Here is a 17,637-nt window from a genome sequence, read left to right on the forward strand (position 1 = left end):
CCGCTCTCTCCTCACTGTCAAGTCCACAGGCAGCTTTTTCCATTCAGGCAGCAGTGAAGGGAAAACCCTGGGACTCGAGCCACATTGGCCCAAACTGAACTCTCTCTTTTTGCACCTTTTACCTGGCTGGAACAAAACACATCAGTGGAAATGTTGCAGCTTACTGTCCAGAAACAATTTTGTGGTTACATTGATTTAGCCATGAGCCGAATATGAGGTGCTTGTACATGAAATTACTATTCCATGTTTGAGATCAAAATCAAACATGAGATAATGTGTTTTAGGTCTGTATTTATCTAATTATTTCCAAACCACTCTTAGTCATAGTATTGCTAGACAGATGTCCAGAGATTCTGAACTTTTGATCATATCACTTGATGTCTCACAGCAGATGGAACAGACAATAATGTGCAGTGTATAAAGGATCAGTTGGTCATAGTGATTTAACGATAAAGTAAGACTATTTCCCATTAGCTTGGAGTGATGATTTTCCGGTCTACACCTGTACTTTTTAGTCTGTGGACTCTCTGTTGCAGGCAACTTTAGTCTATAAGCTCCGATAAACCCTCCCACAGTCCTTGCCCAGAAACTAGCTGGGGCAAAGTTCCTCAGGTGACCAGACAGATAACTCTGTGCAACTGTGTCCATGTGTGTTTCAAAAGTGTCCGTAAATATGAACAAGTGCAATTCTTTCACAGCAGGAACAATTAGAAAGATGATGTGATACGACTGGAAGCACCAGCTACTATAATTGTGCTTTTCCACCATACAGTTTCAGCTCAAATCTACTCGGTTTCCATTACTATAGTACCTCCACCGGGTGGGCGGAGTCATCACAGCAGGGGTTGTGATGCGGCTCACGATCGCAGGCTCTCAGCAGTTTAACAGACTCATCTGTCCTTGCTAATTGTTGGAGATGTATGCATGTCCTCAGGATTTTTGGCTTTTTAACTGATCTACAGTTTTTCAGCATGCGTGTCGCGCTCATTACTCATTCAGTGCAGTCTGTTGACGTCACATTTGAATATCAGCTCAGCTCGTTTGTAACCTCGCGAGAGCAGGTACTAAAAAAAGCTGTGTCGAGTCGTGCTGGAACTGTGGCGTGGAAAAGCCCCATAAATGACCTCAGGCTGAGGTTTCTATATCATTTCCACTATGTCATAATGATGATGTTATTATAACAAACAGGGAAATTGTCTAAAACTGGTTTGGAACTTGGTTCAACATTCAAGCATATTGTTCTACACTACTTTTTACGGAGTAAACTAAGATTGAATGAATATTTTTCATTGGGTTGTAAAGTTGTTTCTTAGAATAATTCACAGAAAATTAAACAACGTTGTTTAAACGACACTATGAAAGAAAAGAGACAAGAGTATTTCAGACATGCTATAAATTTTAATAGACATATTGATATTTCTGAAGAGAAACAAAGTTATCCCTAGTTTTATTTACAGGAATAAAAAATTGTCACATACAGTACAATGTAAAACAACATTGAGAACTTAAATAATTATTTTATTTGTGTAACTACTTAAATAATGAAAATGGTTATTCTATTCACACCACGCCGTCTCAGCAGCTACAATGCAACTTTCACATTAAGTGCTAAAAAAATTATAATTTTCCATTTTACAGCATGAATTCCATTTTGACTCATTTAGTCAAGGTAGAGTTTTATTTCAGCAATCACAAGTGAGGATAATGAATAGACAATAACGTTCAATTTATCATGTACTTGGTAATTTTCAGAATAAAAGCTGGGGAGAAAAATAAAAATATGTATCTTCAAAACCATTAAATACAATAACTGATGGAAAGATTTCGGGAAGATTTACTTTATTTATTTTTTTGAAAAGATTGCATGTTATGTTTTCAAAAAAAGACGTTATTAGTTAAGGAGGGAATTGGCATGCATGTATATATGCTGCATATTAATGACTCTGTGTAATACATTAGCACATTAATGTGGGTCCAGACAAATCCCACTGTGTGTTTCACTCTTTTCTCATAGGTTTAGCATTCCATTTTGACTTTTTTTTCTTCTTCAAGCTCATCTCCATGAGACAGACCCTCGGGTAAATTTTAAATCTGCTCTCAACAGATAAGATCTGCCTCTGACTGTGAGCTACCTCCACAGCAACGTGGTGGCCCGAGAGAATCTTTGATCATTTCACAACAGAGACACATTTCTGACAGTGGCAATGAAACCATGTGTCAGGAAAATAAAAATTAAGAAAAGGATGGACTCAGCCAACTGCTCCGAATAACTGTGCAGGCAGAGACATGCATCGCGTTTTCATTGGAGTAAAAAAAAAAAAAAAGGTAGGAAGATTTTTATCCTCACGTGTCTTTTTTGAAAGCTGCATATGTATAAGTACAACATGAAATGACATGAACTGACAAGCTTAGTTTAAAACTGCTTTCTATAAACACCATTCTCACCCATATATTATTACGCTTAAAAAAATAAACCCTCCTCTATGATAACAATAGTAATGCTATAGTTTCTTTGCAATGCTAAGTAGTACTTCGGTAATCTCTATTGGAAATCACTGCGCTATTTCTTCCCTTTGTAGTTTTGAGTATGGGTTCAGTTTCAGTGTGTGACACGATGAAAAGGGTTTGTGTGTGTGCGTGTGTGTGTGTGTGTGTGTGTGTGTGTGTGTGTGGAATGTGAAACTACTCTCATTGCGCTTTTAATAAATGTTTAAATTCATTTTGAATAATAAAGTGAATAGAACAAAACAAATGAATACAGTGCATGGGAGCTGGTGACTCCATTCAGATTGTATGAAACTGGCTTCAACAAAGTTCAATGTTTTCACTCAGTCGTCCCTATTTCTGTGTGGGGTAACAGTCTTCTGTTGTAGATCCATTCTGTACAATGATAGCAAAAGAGTGTTGCAAAACAAAGTATACATGGTGTATACTGTAGCTTCTTTCTGACAATGTGCCTGCATACTAAACACAACACCAAAAGTGAGACAACATGGTTTATCCCTCCCGTATTAGTGCCTTTGCAATTGTTAAGCACTGTGGGCTGTGACCCATGATTCTCATCGACTTCTCAGCTCTTTACAGCTAAAGCTGAGGTTCCTTCAGTCTGTGTTTTGTGTGTAGTCATTTATGTTGCTGGGTTTTGAAGGGACAATGAAAACAAATGGATCTGGAGCCACACTGGTCCTCACAATTTGAATCCTTAGAGAACCCCTGAACAATCACCTGTCTCCACTGAATTGCCTCAACCTCCATTTTTTTGAGGGGGTCTTGAGTAAGGCAACAGACAGCCCCTGAAAAGGTCCAAAGTCTTGGGTTAAAATGGTCTATTCCTGTTGAGTTTCTGTTCCTGTGGAGTCAGCCATGTCTGGATGTTTTGCGCAACAGGAGAGGAAATGTATTCGTGAAACTTCCATATCTTGGCCATACTTGTCGATCATCTCACTGCTGTCTGCAGGTCTGTCTGAAATGTGAACACAGCTTGGATGCCAGGCCTGGTGCTCAAGAGCAAGTTGCTTATAGGCTAAAAGAGGAAGAGTTTGGTAGGATGATGATGAAGATGAGGATGAGGAGGAGGAAAAGCAGTCTGATGGGAACCTGTGTGTCTGTATTTATATGCTATGTGTACATGCATGTGTGGTTGGAAGGAGGTTAAGAGGCCTTAGGACAACTCGTTAGAGTCTGCTGGTGGTGGTAGGTAGATTTGTGTCAACTTGAGAATGATGGTGAGGAGCAGCCCCCCTCTGCGCACCCCTATACGATGTAGCTGGTCAGGTCAAGGAGGTATGAGGTCATATCAATGATGTGGTCCAGTATACCGTCTTTCTCCTGGTCATTGGGCATCCCCCGCTCACTCTTCTCACACTGCGGGCCAGAGTAGCCGCTCTTGCACAGGCACTTGTTGGGCTCCATACACACTCCTCCGTTGCGGCAGGCTGGTTCACATTTAGCTATGTCACAGAGATGAAGGGAAAAAGTGGAAGATTAAAAGTCAAATAAAAAAAAAAAACAACAAAAAAAAACCCGCCTGTGTTCTTAAAATACAGAAATCCAAAAAGGGACCAGACAGAGTAGTTGTGAGACGACTGAACCTCAGTCACCCATTTGGAATGGAACATTTGGAATATTGACGTTTGTCCAGATGATATTATTTAAGGAACTCACCAATTCGGCAGAAGGGTCCCTCCCAGCCGGGGCTGCAGCAGCACTTGCCAGTAGGAGTGCAATGTCCGTTCTTACAGTGTCTGGAACAAGCTGTCATCAGCAGCTCCGGAGGCTCCACCTGACGCTGGCACTCCTTAGGGGCATGAGGCCTAATAGTTAAAGAAAAAGGAGGACGGAAAGTCAGTATGCGAATCAAACAGTCTGATGGTTTTCTGTATTTTCCTAGTGGTCTAGGTGGGACAACACAAATGGAATTCTTTTCTTTTTGGGGTGCAGGGTTTAGTCAGTCATAGCAAATGAAGTATGCTATATCACCAATTTTGATCATAAAGTCCACAAAGTTTTTGCAAAATCCATAGATATCTTTGTTTGGATGGTTTGGACATATTTTTGTAAATAGTGGGTATTCTGGTTTTTTTTTGCTTTGTTGAAAATACAAAGGGCCACCTGGTGGCGTAGTGGTTAGCTATGTTGCCTTACAGCAAAAAGACCCAGGTTCCTGACCTGCCCAGGACAAGGAGCTTGCATCATCTCCCTGGGTTGGGTTTGGTCAGTATTCGGGTCCGCATAGAAAAATGTGTTTCCTGAACACTGAAAGTGACGACCCTGCTTTGACAGCATCATTATTTATCGGTGTGTTGTTCCACCACCAAATGAGAACAGTCCAACATAACTGGGAGTCACACAGTGGTGGCTGAGCATAAGCATAAGCCTTTAACGATGCGGTCGAGTAAGTGGGTGCAGACCCTGAAATCACACTGTAGAATTTGAGGTGGCTATGAATGGCCCTCAGGGTATCTGGTCCCCAAACTGCTGGTTGAAAAAGACACTCAGTTTTCACACAACCTTAGTGTCATGAAGGTATCGATTAGAGCGGCTGAGTGAGAGTTCAGTGACGGGGCTATTCCTTTGTTTAAATGGATATATCTGAGAGTCAAGCCAAGTTCAACATAAAGACTATGCTGTAGGTATACCATAGTGCCATCTATATACCAGTGATATGAGAATGTTATAAGGCTAGATGACAACCAAAATGATGACCTCCTGTTTTCCACCAGTGCTTTCCTAAATACAGTAAATGAATTACCAAAGCAAGACAAAGGGATAACACAGGGCCCCCTCTGATATAAACATGATTTGGAAAATGCAGACACACACACACACACACACACACACATCGCTACACCATGTGTATAAAGTCTGAACATCACAGACATGTTGTGATCTTTTGATTAACACAAACATCCAGACACGCACAGCGGCAAATGGGCTGAAACAAAATTATTATTTATCACGCTCGACAAATCTGGAAATAATATAGTGGGTGTGTAATTAAGTTCAAATGTGAAGTGGTGTTGCTGCCTGTTGCCCACAGGCCACACACATTTGTCTATGAGTGTGTTTGTGGAACAGTGATCGATAGATGTAAACAAGGCCTCATCTGGAGGTTACATTAACCAGTAAGGGTAATATTAAAATCAGCAATGTCTTTAATTAACTGTTTTATACGTGTGTCAGCTCTTATTATTCAGCTGAGTTCTGTTCTGCATTCTGTACAGGTTTGACTGTGCAGGAAGGTACACATTCTAGATTTAGTATCATGCAAAGATTTAACTGTTTGATTTGCTACTTCCCAGTTTAAAATTGTGCTGGGACTTCACTGACCGACGGCACAATACTGTGGCTGTGTGCATTAAAGTTGCTTTAAATATGAAGGATGGAGGCTGAGTGTGGTGGGGGGTGTTGATTCCCATGCTCCCATCAGCACCCACCTCCAGACTCCATCCATACTGGCTTTTGTTGCTGCAGGCTGCATGTAGTTAAAAAAAGAGCGAAGAAGGGAAGCAAACAGAAAGAGAGGGAGAGAAAGAAAGAGTAAGAGTCCCTGGAGGATTGGAGGGGGTCTGTAGCTAACACTGTTAATAGTAGGCAGGGGTCACCAGTGCTACTAAACAGTTTGTACGACTGCCAGGGTGGCTGTGAAAACAGCACCTGCCGGTAGCGCCACTTGACAAAGGCAGCTGGGTCAACAGCCACTGTGGGAATTCATCAACTTTGGGAGGGGTGGTGCATGTGTGAGAGCGAGGGAGTGGGAGACGAGCGGCAGAGCTTCACACACGAGGCACTTGCACTGACAGAGCGCGAGACGATGACAAGGACAAAAATCAGATAAATAAAACCGCAGATGTGCCGTGATTGAAACAAGGATAAAGCAGAAAGTCGGCTAAGCATATGAGCTGAAGAATGACTGTTAACGTAAGACAAAGATTGATGTGGGTGAAGCTAAATGTTAACATGTGTTTACACTGACATCCATTCTGGTCTGTGCTGTCGGAGCAGTGTGGATCCTCTGCTTCGAGTTTGCTCCTGATCTATCTGATTATTATGTCTCTCCGTCTCGTTCTCTCGCTCTGCGTGTTTAGCTTGTTGGCTCGCAGGGCCTATTTGATTGACGTGAGGTATATGTGAGAAAAGGGCTGTGGAGTGGTGTACATTGTGCACACCAACAATGGCTTAATCAAACGGCCCAGTGTGGTCTCTTTTGCTGTTTTGTCATCCGACTCCATTGTTTGGGGGCTTCTTTTGTAGGTTCATTCCCTGTTTTAATTGTGCAAGAAATTTACTGTGTATTGTAGGAGCCAGGGCTATTCAATGGGACTGGCAAGCAGCTTTGTCAAGGGGAGGACCACAGCAGAGATGTAGGAAGATTTAAGAGGGATAGGAAAATAAAGAAAAGGCTTTTTCTGCAGCGTGCTGGGAGCTCGCACACCACACACTCACACAGGCTCACAGATGTGCATGTTCGCGTGTACCCACCTCCCACACAGTAAGACAGAGAGGCACACACTCAGATAAATATATCTACAAACCAGCACCCACACTCTCCTCCTGTACATCCAGTGATGTATGACTTCCATGGCTAAGAAAAAAAACAACAAAACGGCCCAGGACCCTATTTGAATTATAAAGTGTCTTTTAAAGTCACTTTTACATGACATTCGAAAAAAAAAGAAAGAAATGAATCCGAAAACTGAAATTTCAAAATATCAATAAGATGTTGATATGGCACTAAATTAAATCTGACTGTGTGTTTTAAGTCGGACTTACCCACCCAGATAATTCAATTAGGAGTGGAAATACGACCGCATATACACATTCATTCGGACTTAAGCTGGTCTGCACATGCGCCACAGTACCTACCCCCGGCTTAAACCCAGAAATAATAGAAGATGCCAGTACACAGAAGAATAATACAGCAGCAACAAAAACATGGGGAAATTTAGGCCAACATACGCTCTGACAGCTCAAAGGATTGAATATCTTTATGTTCGTGAATAACACTCAATATGCAAATAACTAGCTGTAAGCTAAAATGGAAATTGACATACTAAAGGACAGTGTATTGTGACTTAGCATAGTGGAGGTGGACAATTCCCCATCAGTGCTTATATCCTGGGACGACCTGAACGGTGTAGTCAAGATACAATCATAGCTACTTAACTGTGCATGGAAACATACTGACTGTGATTCAGTCAGCCCCGTCTGCAGCTGAAAAAACCTGGGTGTGTGAAAAACCCATCGTAACGCAGCCACCACTTCCCCTCTCCTTTTGTGGAGAAGGGCTGAAACAACAGTTTAGCAAATTGCATTTTATACCAGAAATCAGCAGGAGGTCTTGCTTTATATATAGCCATCACGCTACTGCCAAGGACCAAAAGAGCGAGGCAGACTCTGTCCATGCATTGACAGGGGAGAATGGCTCCCATGGTGCATTACACATACAGTACACACGGGCCCAAGGCATCTTTCTAGCAATATTTGTATAAATAATGAATGTCTACATATACCTGTTTGAACAATCCCACTGAAGTTTGACTTAGTTTGAGGGCTACTGCTTTAGGCTCGTGAAGGAATATAGATTGATAAAAAGCAGAGAATATAACATAACATAACATATGTTCCATGTAAAGTGTCATCTGCATGCAAGTGGTATGAGAACATATGCAAGGGCATACATGGACGCAATGAAGTGGTGCATAACAGAGCGAGATGGGGCCCAGCACTCAGCCTTGTAGCACTCCTGTGGGAAATTGTCTTGCCTACGATAAAACATTATGCGTAGGACTGATCACGATTTTTTTTTATTTTTTCATGCTTGATAGAAGAGCCAGTTGTTAATTTTTCCAAACCTTCAAACACATCTTAAGTTCGTTATATTGAGTTAAAATAAGTGGATGTATTTCTATCCCACAGTAAAAGCACAAATACGAGCGGTCGCGCTTTCTGTCTGTCTGTCTGTGTCTCTCTTTTATACAACCTCACACCACACACATTCAGCATGTTTCAAAATGCATGGTGGCCTATTTATTATTGGAGGGGTACTCCAACTGACAAACAAATACCTAGAAATGAAGTCATCTGGTCAGGACGTGTTTACACAAACACTGCTGAAGGATTTTATGGCTGATGTTTCCCTGTAAGCCTTTACCGCTCTCCCTAACAGTTCCTCTATGTTCCCAAACACAGTTGATCAAAACACAGCACTAGATGCTATACTGGACCACAAAAACCACCATACTCTAAAACAAACCTCCAGATGTCCCTGTAGTAAGGAAGAGAAAAAAGGGGAGGACCACCAGACTTGATAACGTGCTGAGGTCAGACACGTTAGCTACCCCATTTACTCTCCCTTGTCACCCCCTCTCCAATCTCCCGGTAACAAGATCCTAATAACGAAGCCAGATTGTATTGGGAGTCAAGAATCCAACACCACAGGGTCCACACAGACTAAACAAGTCCAGCTGATGGTGGAAAGAATTGTTCTTTGCGAGAATTGCATCAAATAGCTGTGCCAGAAAACATAAATATGGAGTGAGCCACTCGGGCCCCTTTGAAACATCTGTGGTGTAATTAATTGCGCTAATGCCTGGGTGGCACTGTCGTCACCCAGGAATAATCAGCTGTGGCTATTATTATTCAGAGGCATGCAAATTCACTCCCTATGGGTCTACTTTCTTTTACTTTATCTACCTCTCTTAATCAAATCTGAACTGGCCTAAAGAAATATCGTTCATTTGGGACTTTTTCCTGTGCTATCGCCGAGTTTAAAGTTGGACATGACCCACTTACTGACCTGAGCAAGCAGCCCTGATCCTGCAGGATCTTACCCTCGCAACCTCAGGGAAAACGTTTCCATATAAAAATGTTGATATGGGTGGCGCAGATTTTGACCCAAGAAGGGACTGTTTTGAAAAACAAAGTCTGCTTACAGTGTGTTTGCACTCATTTCGTTGCTGCCAGAGTAAGCGATCAGACAGAGAAGCGTACACTCCCGTCTGTATTGTGTGGGATGAATTCGAGCCCTGTCTGCATATTTTTGGTCTTGAGTGACAACATGTTTTTTACGTGTACTTGGCTTTGCACTAACAGTTTAAAGATCCATCACCGTGTGGGAATGATTTCTAATACCGTGATGCATAGGTTATTATGACACAATGACACACACACATACACACGCATTTGAGTTGTGAAGCTGCACTCACGCACACGTCCCAGTTGTCACACATCAACTAATTAAGCAGAAGGCTGCACAGACAGAGTGCACCACCACTGCCGCGCCGTTGGACTGAACACACATGATGATGAACAAAATGTCCACTATATCATGAGTAGAAACATGTGCACGTTTTGACATCTGCTCTAATAGAAGAAGAAGAAGAGGAAGAAGAGGAGGTCACTTGACAACAGGTGCTTTTGTGTTTTCCATACTCTCAGCAGAATAAGCCTTTCTGTCAAATGCTCTGAAAATAACCAGCAGGCCACGGTCACTAAAGTGAACATTACTGACTTTTGTTTGGCCAGGCAGGAAGTGATGTGATGACTTGTTGAAGGACATAAATGTTCTGGTCACAGTGATGTGTTAAAGGTGTGGGGAGGAGACATGTGCAACTAGAGAGGACTTCAGACAGCAAATATGTCTCATTTAATGGCATGTGTAGGTTCTAAGACTTGACTATATATCACTACATTAAAAAAAAAACGTGAAAAACCAAACACTGTTTGTTGATTGTACCTTTTGGGATCCACAAGCTTGTAGAGTTTCCCACTGTGTGACTGTGCCATGGTTTTACTGCTTGCCAGAATGTAGACTTCACCTGAAAAGAATAGTCGCATCAGAAAATCCATCGGTGTAATTTGCGTCATTTTCAACATAATTAGCAGAAAACGTCCTTGTGCTTAAATAAGTGCAACACGACTAGCAGATCTGTACAATTCATGTGCAAGAAAGAGAAAAAGGACACGTGGTAAAATGAGATGAGAAGCAAGTGTATAGTGTGAGCTTCTGCAATTCTGCACTTGCCAAAGGACTTTAAGAAAGAGTTTAATGGGACAATTGGATACTCATGACTGGGAACCAGGCAGATAATTTAATGAGGAACAAGCCTGCGAGAAAATTCCACAAGGGGACAAATTGTAAACATGTGTCTGTGGGGCCCGTATTTTGGGGACACACTCCTGACCCCATCCATTAATCTTGCAACACTTGCAAAGTGTCATTAAATAATAAGTACAAGAGCTGGAAAAAAGAAAAAACTGATCAAACATTTCTTATGGCTGTGTGAGTGATGCACATCCTGTGTTCATTAAAATCCAAAAACACCAGAGCTGATGGATAATCAGTGAGTGTCTGGTAATCAAATGTTCTTTATTATATTAACATGCACACCTCAGTTCACCATATCTTATCTTAATGCTGCAGCCTCCAGGCAAAGCACTGCCTCGTAGGTGGCCCAATATTATGAGTGCCTCTTTGGGATAGCAATACAATCTTATGGAAATGACAATTAATCCCTAAGGACGTATAAACTATTTAATATCCTGTTGGAAATGTGCCACAGAGGTTAAGTCAATCAGGTTTCCCTGCAGTTTTGAATGTCAGCTCCTGTTGGCTATGTGCTCAATCTTATTCGGTGACCACCTGGACATTTCCACAATATAATGGGATTAAATATACAAACAGAGATGAATATACAGCACGCTGATTCTATGTCATGATGAGTTAATCGTTTTAACATCTGGTATTTGAAAAAAAGTGAAAAAAAGAGTAGAACAATGGAAGTCTGAGTTACAGTGTAAGTTTCTTATCGATGCTCTACTAACCTAGTTCATCCTCTCCGAAACCCAAGATGTGTCCCACCAGCATAGAGCCGCAGGAGCCAGCCGAGCCCAGACACAGAGCTTTTTCCTGCCACTGTTCACCAGCTGCTGATGTTGACAAAGTCGACTTCTGCAGGATCCTTAGGTTACTGGGACAAACAACACACACAGAGTAGGGTCATTAGGGTCATCGTCGATGTTCCGCAAATGACGTGCACATTTCTTATGTTTATAAATCTGTGTATGAAACACAAGACATTTTATTTGCAGCCGCATTGACCTTCTTAGAGTTGAGCAAGGGCGACTTCCACTTCTCGCAACATGGTTCATTGACCCGTCTTCTTTTTGTGCCTCATGTTGTAAATGGTGGTATTTAAGACCCTGAGCTTTCGGTTTCAAAACAAACAACATGCTGGAGCCTTCGCTCAGCCAAAACAATATACCCCCAAATTGTAATGAGGTACAAAATTAACCGACCACACATTGAAAACAAACATGTTTCAAACACGTGTGTGGAGCTAAGTGTTTACTTTGGCATGCAGGGTGTATTTCTCATTGTGGGGAACGAGGGGCGAGTCATGTTGATCCAAAAAAAATAAAAAATAAATGTCTCTGATAAGCACGTGAAGCAGAACTTCTTTAGCCACTAGATGAAGCTAGAATCAAAATGCAAGAAGCAGAGCCCAGCTGTCTCATAAAGATTTCACAACATCCTGCAGTGCCATTATTTTCTGTGTTGTTCAACAGGCTCCTGTTTTTCATACTTACCCAGTCTTATCTCCAAACACATAACTGCCGTACAGTCTTCGTGACTGGCAGCCCCTGTAGATGAAGCCTCCCACAGGTGGTGCCCCACCACTGGACTGCAGGTCATACACAGATGGTTCATTTTCTGGAGAACAAGAATGGAAAGATGTGATTTAGGCTCCCCTTATTATGCTGCTGCGTGTCATCCATACATATGGTGACTGGCATGCCAAAGAAACAGTTTTGTCCCACAACAATATTCCATCTCATTAATCCCGATATTCCTTAATCTGCTTTATCGAGAGTTGTTTTGTCTGTGCGTGTATGGTTCCTATTAAAGAATAGAAATAGAAACTAAATCCCATTTTAAATGAGACAGCAACTTAAACAAAGGCTCACTTCACTTCACTGACAGTATTAGAGACACTCACTTCCGTATCAAGTATCAAATTTAATACAAAGACATCTTCACTGACAGTGTATGATACTTGTATTCACGAGTGTGATGTTGAGGACGCGTGCATAAGACAATTGTCATGGCAAGGAGGACATAAATGGAGGTTTTCTGCCTTTAAAACTTTAAGATCCAAGCTTTGATGTGCTCATTTCCCAACTGTAATCCCTTTGGCATTTGGGTAAGTGAGAGGTGGACTGTGACATAAAGCAGCACACTACGATAGAGTGAGAGATCAAGGTTGATGAGATCAAGGCTGACAGATTAATTTGGGCTGCCAAAGTAACTCAGTGTGTGGAAAAAGATAACCAGTGCAGTCTAATTTGGAACAAATAGCACCAATTTGTTTTCTTTGTGGACATAAGTAGGCAAAACACTGTCAAAGCTCTAATGTTATTGATTATTTTCTCACCGTGGGAAGAAATCAGCCCCTCTCAGCTGTGTTTTCAACAATGCTAAACCATCATCTCAACAGTGACAGATGTTGACAGCCTTAAATCATACTTGTGGACAAACTCTCACATTCCACTGGCAAATTGAATCTCCACAAGGGGGGAATCTTACAAGATCACATCATTTTTACATTTAACCTTGACTGTCTCTTCACTCAACTCCAAACTTGTTGCCAAAACACCATGTTCCTCCAAAATGAAAGACATTCATAAAAACATGTCAATTTTAGCGGAATAAATATAAAACGTTCTCCAACGGGTAAATATTTCCATTTCTTTCCTAAGATTTAGTGCCATCAAACGAAATTGCAGACAAAGATTGAACTCAGCTGTTTTTATCAAGAGCGACATCAACATTGCATAGTTCCTCCTTTGAACTTGCAATTCTTTTGGAAAAATGTCATTTCAATTTGAACTCACCATAATCTTTCCCCTTAGTGATTTCCAGTATTCTTCCTGATGATGTGTTCTTGCCACTGGCATCTGTACAGATTAGGAGACTTCCATTGTCAGTCTGAAGCCGATCCACTGCACACCTGCAGAAAAGAATTACAGGTATGGGATTGAAACAAGAACAAAGTAAACGTTATTGTACTAAAGGGTTTTAGAGATTGCATTTATTTGTTTTGCAGCTGTTTGATGTTGCTTAGGTTTTACTCACCTGCCTGGGTCATGTAATCCATGAGCAAATATTTCAGGCGGCTGGTTGGTGCTGTTGAAGTATGGGTTGTTCTGTGGTATGGAATAAGGTGATGTGCAACAGTCTGTGTCCACATCGACCCTCAGGACGGAGCCTGTGAAATCACTGCATTCAAACACACAAACAGAAACACCTTCAGGATGGAACAAGGCAAACTAAAGCACTCCATAATTTAGAACTCTGACTGGGATCTCACCTGAGTCCATCCATTTCCTCCATGTCATCGAGGGTGATCATACCATCCCCCAGGATGATGTGCAAGAGGCCATCGGGGCCGAACAGCAGTTGGCCTCCGAGGTGCTTCCTGTGCAGCTCTGCTACCTCCATTAGCACCCGGACTGTCCTGGTGTCCACTTGATTTGGGTTTTTCCTGAGGAAAACATGAAATGCCATTTGGTTTCTGTACTGTGAAAAAGGCTGATGTGTCAGTGACAGTTGGCCTAAAACTGGGATAAAGGCCAGTCAAGAAATGATTAGTGGTTTGAAATACAGGATTTCATAAATAACAACACACTCTGCTTACTTTACAGAATAAATGTGTTGGTGGGTAAAATAATACCATAAATAGCAAAAGCTGATGTGCAAAAATAAAAAAAAATAAATAATGCAAGATTTAATGAGTTTAAAAACTGTTGTCTGGAGACTTTCAGTCCAACTTTAATACATTGCCTCATTACAGCGAAGACAGTGGGTGGAACTCTAAAGATGTAACACAGACTGCAGAATGTTGCACAATTCTTTCAGCAAAGTGAGGATTTGGCTTAAGAGAATCAGCAGCAAATATTTCATGATGTTTTATTTTGGGTAGTCTGCAATTTTTAAAAAGCTGCGTGCCAGAGCGTTCTTAAAACTACCATCAACTACTTTAACTGTCATTTCACTTTTGGACCCTCAAATTAAGGACTATACACTGCAGTCACAAAGACTGCATGCCAACACTATAATTAAGTTTAGATTATACAATTGCCATTATGCAAATTAAAATGTGACACTTAAACGTATTTATGTGAAAAGATTGTTCTCTAAATCACAGGTCATTGTGAAGGGTGTGTAAGGTGTTACGACAGCACAAGGTAAAATACTGCAAGTGAACAGCCACGACATCTTCAGCACCTACAATCTAAATCCCCATAAGACTAAAATGATTTTCATTTTCATCTTTAGAAAATGACTCTGTGTGCCCTTGTAGGGTTCATATTTACTGTGATTAACAATGTCGTTCCTTTAAATAGTCAATGATATCAATCCCTCGAGTACTCTGTAATCAGTGTTTACGTTTTTTTCCCCTATTCAGCAACGAGTAGATTAAGGAAAATGTACTGAAAAGCTGATTGTGAGAATTTTCCCTCACCTTCATACATCAGTCTTCATACATCAGATTGTGTGGTTATGTTCCATCCCATTTTAAATCTACTATGCAGTCAATATTGAACCGAACCTTGACTCAAATCGCAATTCAAGTCCCAACTTCAGGCACAGTGGAACCCATAAAGGTGGAGAGAGGTACACACACGCACACATACACATCTCCCGCTACCTTGAAATGGTGTACTCAACCACACGGAGAATGTGGTCGTGTGGTCCGATGGCCCAGCGCTCCTGGTTGGTGGTGTAGGAGACGTAGAGTTTGCCATTCTTCTTGTAATTGGGGTGGAATGCCAGGCTTAGCAGGCCCCTTTCATCTCCACCCTGCAGTCAGATGAGAAACACAAAAGATCCAGGAGTTAATTATGTCCCTGCTTGGCTTCTGCTTGGCTGTGTGGGGTTGGACTCGCCCCCCCCCCTCGGTCATCTTCATCATCACCAAGACCACTACATGCAACCCCTACACACCCATCGTCCCCCCCACCCACTTAAATTCTTCAATCTCTCTAATCCCTTTTTTTATTTATCCATCACATTCCCTTTCACACCCCTGCTATTCTCTCATTCTTTCTTTTTCTACCCTCGCCTGTTTCTCTTCACACCTTCACCAGCCTCCCTGAATATACCATTACCAACCATTATAAAGCGTTTGACTCTGGGTAAAACTGCACCTCCTCTACAACCCCCTGCCTTTGCCTGGTCTTCTCCGCAGCCTAGTTATGTGCGCTTGTGCTCAGGGTCGGGGCCCCTGTGACGCCCCGGCCCTCCCGGTGGCCTCCATTGTGCAGTGATTTGTGTGTGTAATCTTTGGGGGATATCCGTGAATGCTACGCTGAGTGGCTGAAAGAATTTATTAGCTCACTCACAGTTCATAGAGCGCACAAAAGTGCAGAGTACTTCAGTCCATGCTTTTTGCTCCCTGTCCCCTCGCTCTTTCCCGGTTTACACAGAATCCATGCGAAATTCAAGGCTTGGGTGGGGGTGGGGGCGCCGTGTAAAAAGAGGAAAAAAGGAAACCTAAACAAGGAAGAAGCTGCCAACTCCCACTGTCTTGGCAACATGTTTAGAAAACATCTAAATTGCTTGTGTAATATGTAAACCTTTGTCTCACCCCGGAGGCAGCTACATCAGTTGTCACTACCCTGGTGGTCCTCCCATCATAGTTAGCTGTAATAATCAGCTCTAGCGTTTCATTCCCTGGACAAGCAAGCCATGCCTGCCCTTTATTTATGCTGTCCTCTGCCTCACTATTTCTTCCTGACAAATAATAAACTCAACGCTGGACTCAGGTGTGAAGAATGTTTATAAAAAGGTCCCTGTGAGAGTGTATCCCTCCAAAACAGCTTGATTTGTTTTAGGTCTTACTAACTAAGTCATGCAAAGACAAAAACCATCATGCAGAAAAGTCATCATACTCATCGACCAAGACAAATCATGCTGAGACTTGCTCTTCAGGTAGTTCCCTCTCAAACGAGTAAAAAAACTAATTCAGAGAAGACGTAGTGCATTTTTATTTTATTGTAATTTATATAGAGATTTTTATCATCTATAGATGGTGTAGTTTTGCATGAGCAGCTTCAGACCCAGCACTGTCAAATACAGCAGTGACACAGGCCACAGACTCAGAAGAGATGACTCTTTGCGAAGGAATGTACTTGAAGTACCAATGAGCATCAGCAGAGGCCCACACGATAAGCCACGGGGGTTCTATAAATCTGAATATAAAGTGAAAAGCTGACAAATAAATCCACCCCAAATGACAACATTTCTAAGCAAAACATTTACTAAAAGTCAGATCACTGAAGTCAAGTTTAAAAAAAGGTGGATAATAGAACTGTTTTACAGCTGTGTGTTAGTTGGGAGCAGAGGTGGTTGTGCCGTTTTATCTTTGGAAAACAAAGTCACCGTCTCAGATGCAGATGCTGGATCCATAGGGTGGATCCAGGGCTGCAGTGATCCACATCAACCAACATAAACCCATCACAGGGAGTGGGTCAGAAACCACAGACTCATAGAGGCTTAGATTCAGAGCCAAAAGGGAACCACCGAGATATACAGTGGTTCTTCACTGCTAATGATCACAGCTCCTTCAGCAGAAGACGGACAGCAGCAGAGTGGTAAGAAGCAAGGACTGCATCAGACTTAGACTCAGTCTTTTATAACATACTCGTCTTTACCCTCAACTGAGAGCTCGGCTTGTGTTGCTGGTTATAGTGCCTGTCATTTCCAAACTCTATCAAACTACAAATTACCCTGCTGGGTCAACTTAAAAAAAACACTGCCTCTGTTTTGTCTTATAACATCTTCTCATTGAATCTCTGGAGGTATTACCTCTCATCATTCACAAACACCTGCCTCTGCATTCCTCTTCTCTCTCCATTTCTTCTCCCCGGGGGCTTCAGCTTTGGCACTGACGACATCCAACATCACTGGAGTCATTCCACAGAAAGTTGGGAAAAGAGAGCAGTCGTACTGTGCTGACCCTGTCTGAGTGGCAGAGGCAGTGACACACACAATGCTATGATTCCCATTTCTGCAGGGACAGCTGTCTTTTTCAGTTCTGGAGAGCATGTGCTGGCTCGTGCATTGTTACCCTG

The 17,637-nt window shown here is 42.0% G+C and overlaps 1 protein-coding gene across 1 annotated transcript in view; it reads right to left on the reverse strand.

Moving 5' to 3' along the window:
- Positions 1 to 1,376: 1,376 nt before the first annotated feature.
- The window catches only part of LOC122771572 (hedgehog interacting protein), a 30,090-nt gene continuing 13,829 nt past the window's right edge, over positions 1,377 to 17,637 (reverse strand). The window contains exons 5-13 of the mRNA XM_044029217.1: positions 15,213 to 15,364; positions 13,872 to 14,045; positions 13,637 to 13,780; positions 13,396 to 13,511; positions 12,091 to 12,214; positions 11,326 to 11,471; positions 10,238 to 10,319; positions 4,165 to 4,313; positions 1,377 to 3,950 (exon numbers count right to left, since the gene is read on the reverse strand). Coding sequence (XP_043885152.1) covers positions 3,754 to 3,950; positions 4,165 to 4,313; positions 10,238 to 10,319; positions 11,326 to 11,471; positions 12,091 to 12,214; positions 13,396 to 13,511; positions 13,637 to 13,780; positions 13,872 to 14,045; positions 15,213 to 15,364 — 1,284 coding nt within the window. The 3' untranslated portion in view covers positions 1,377 to 3,753. The remainder of the gene's footprint in view (positions 3,951 to 4,164; positions 4,314 to 10,237; positions 10,320 to 11,325; positions 11,472 to 12,090; positions 12,215 to 13,395; positions 13,512 to 13,636; positions 13,781 to 13,871; positions 14,046 to 15,212; positions 15,365 to 17,637) is intronic.

The sequence above is a fragment of the Solea senegalensis genome, linkage group LG6 (genome assembly GCF_019176455.1).
Source record: "Solea senegalensis isolate Sse05_10M linkage group LG6, IFAPA_SoseM_1, whole genome shotgun sequence".
In the NCBI taxonomy this organism is placed as follows: Eukaryota; Metazoa; Chordata; class Actinopteri; order Pleuronectiformes; family Soleidae; genus Solea; species Solea senegalensis.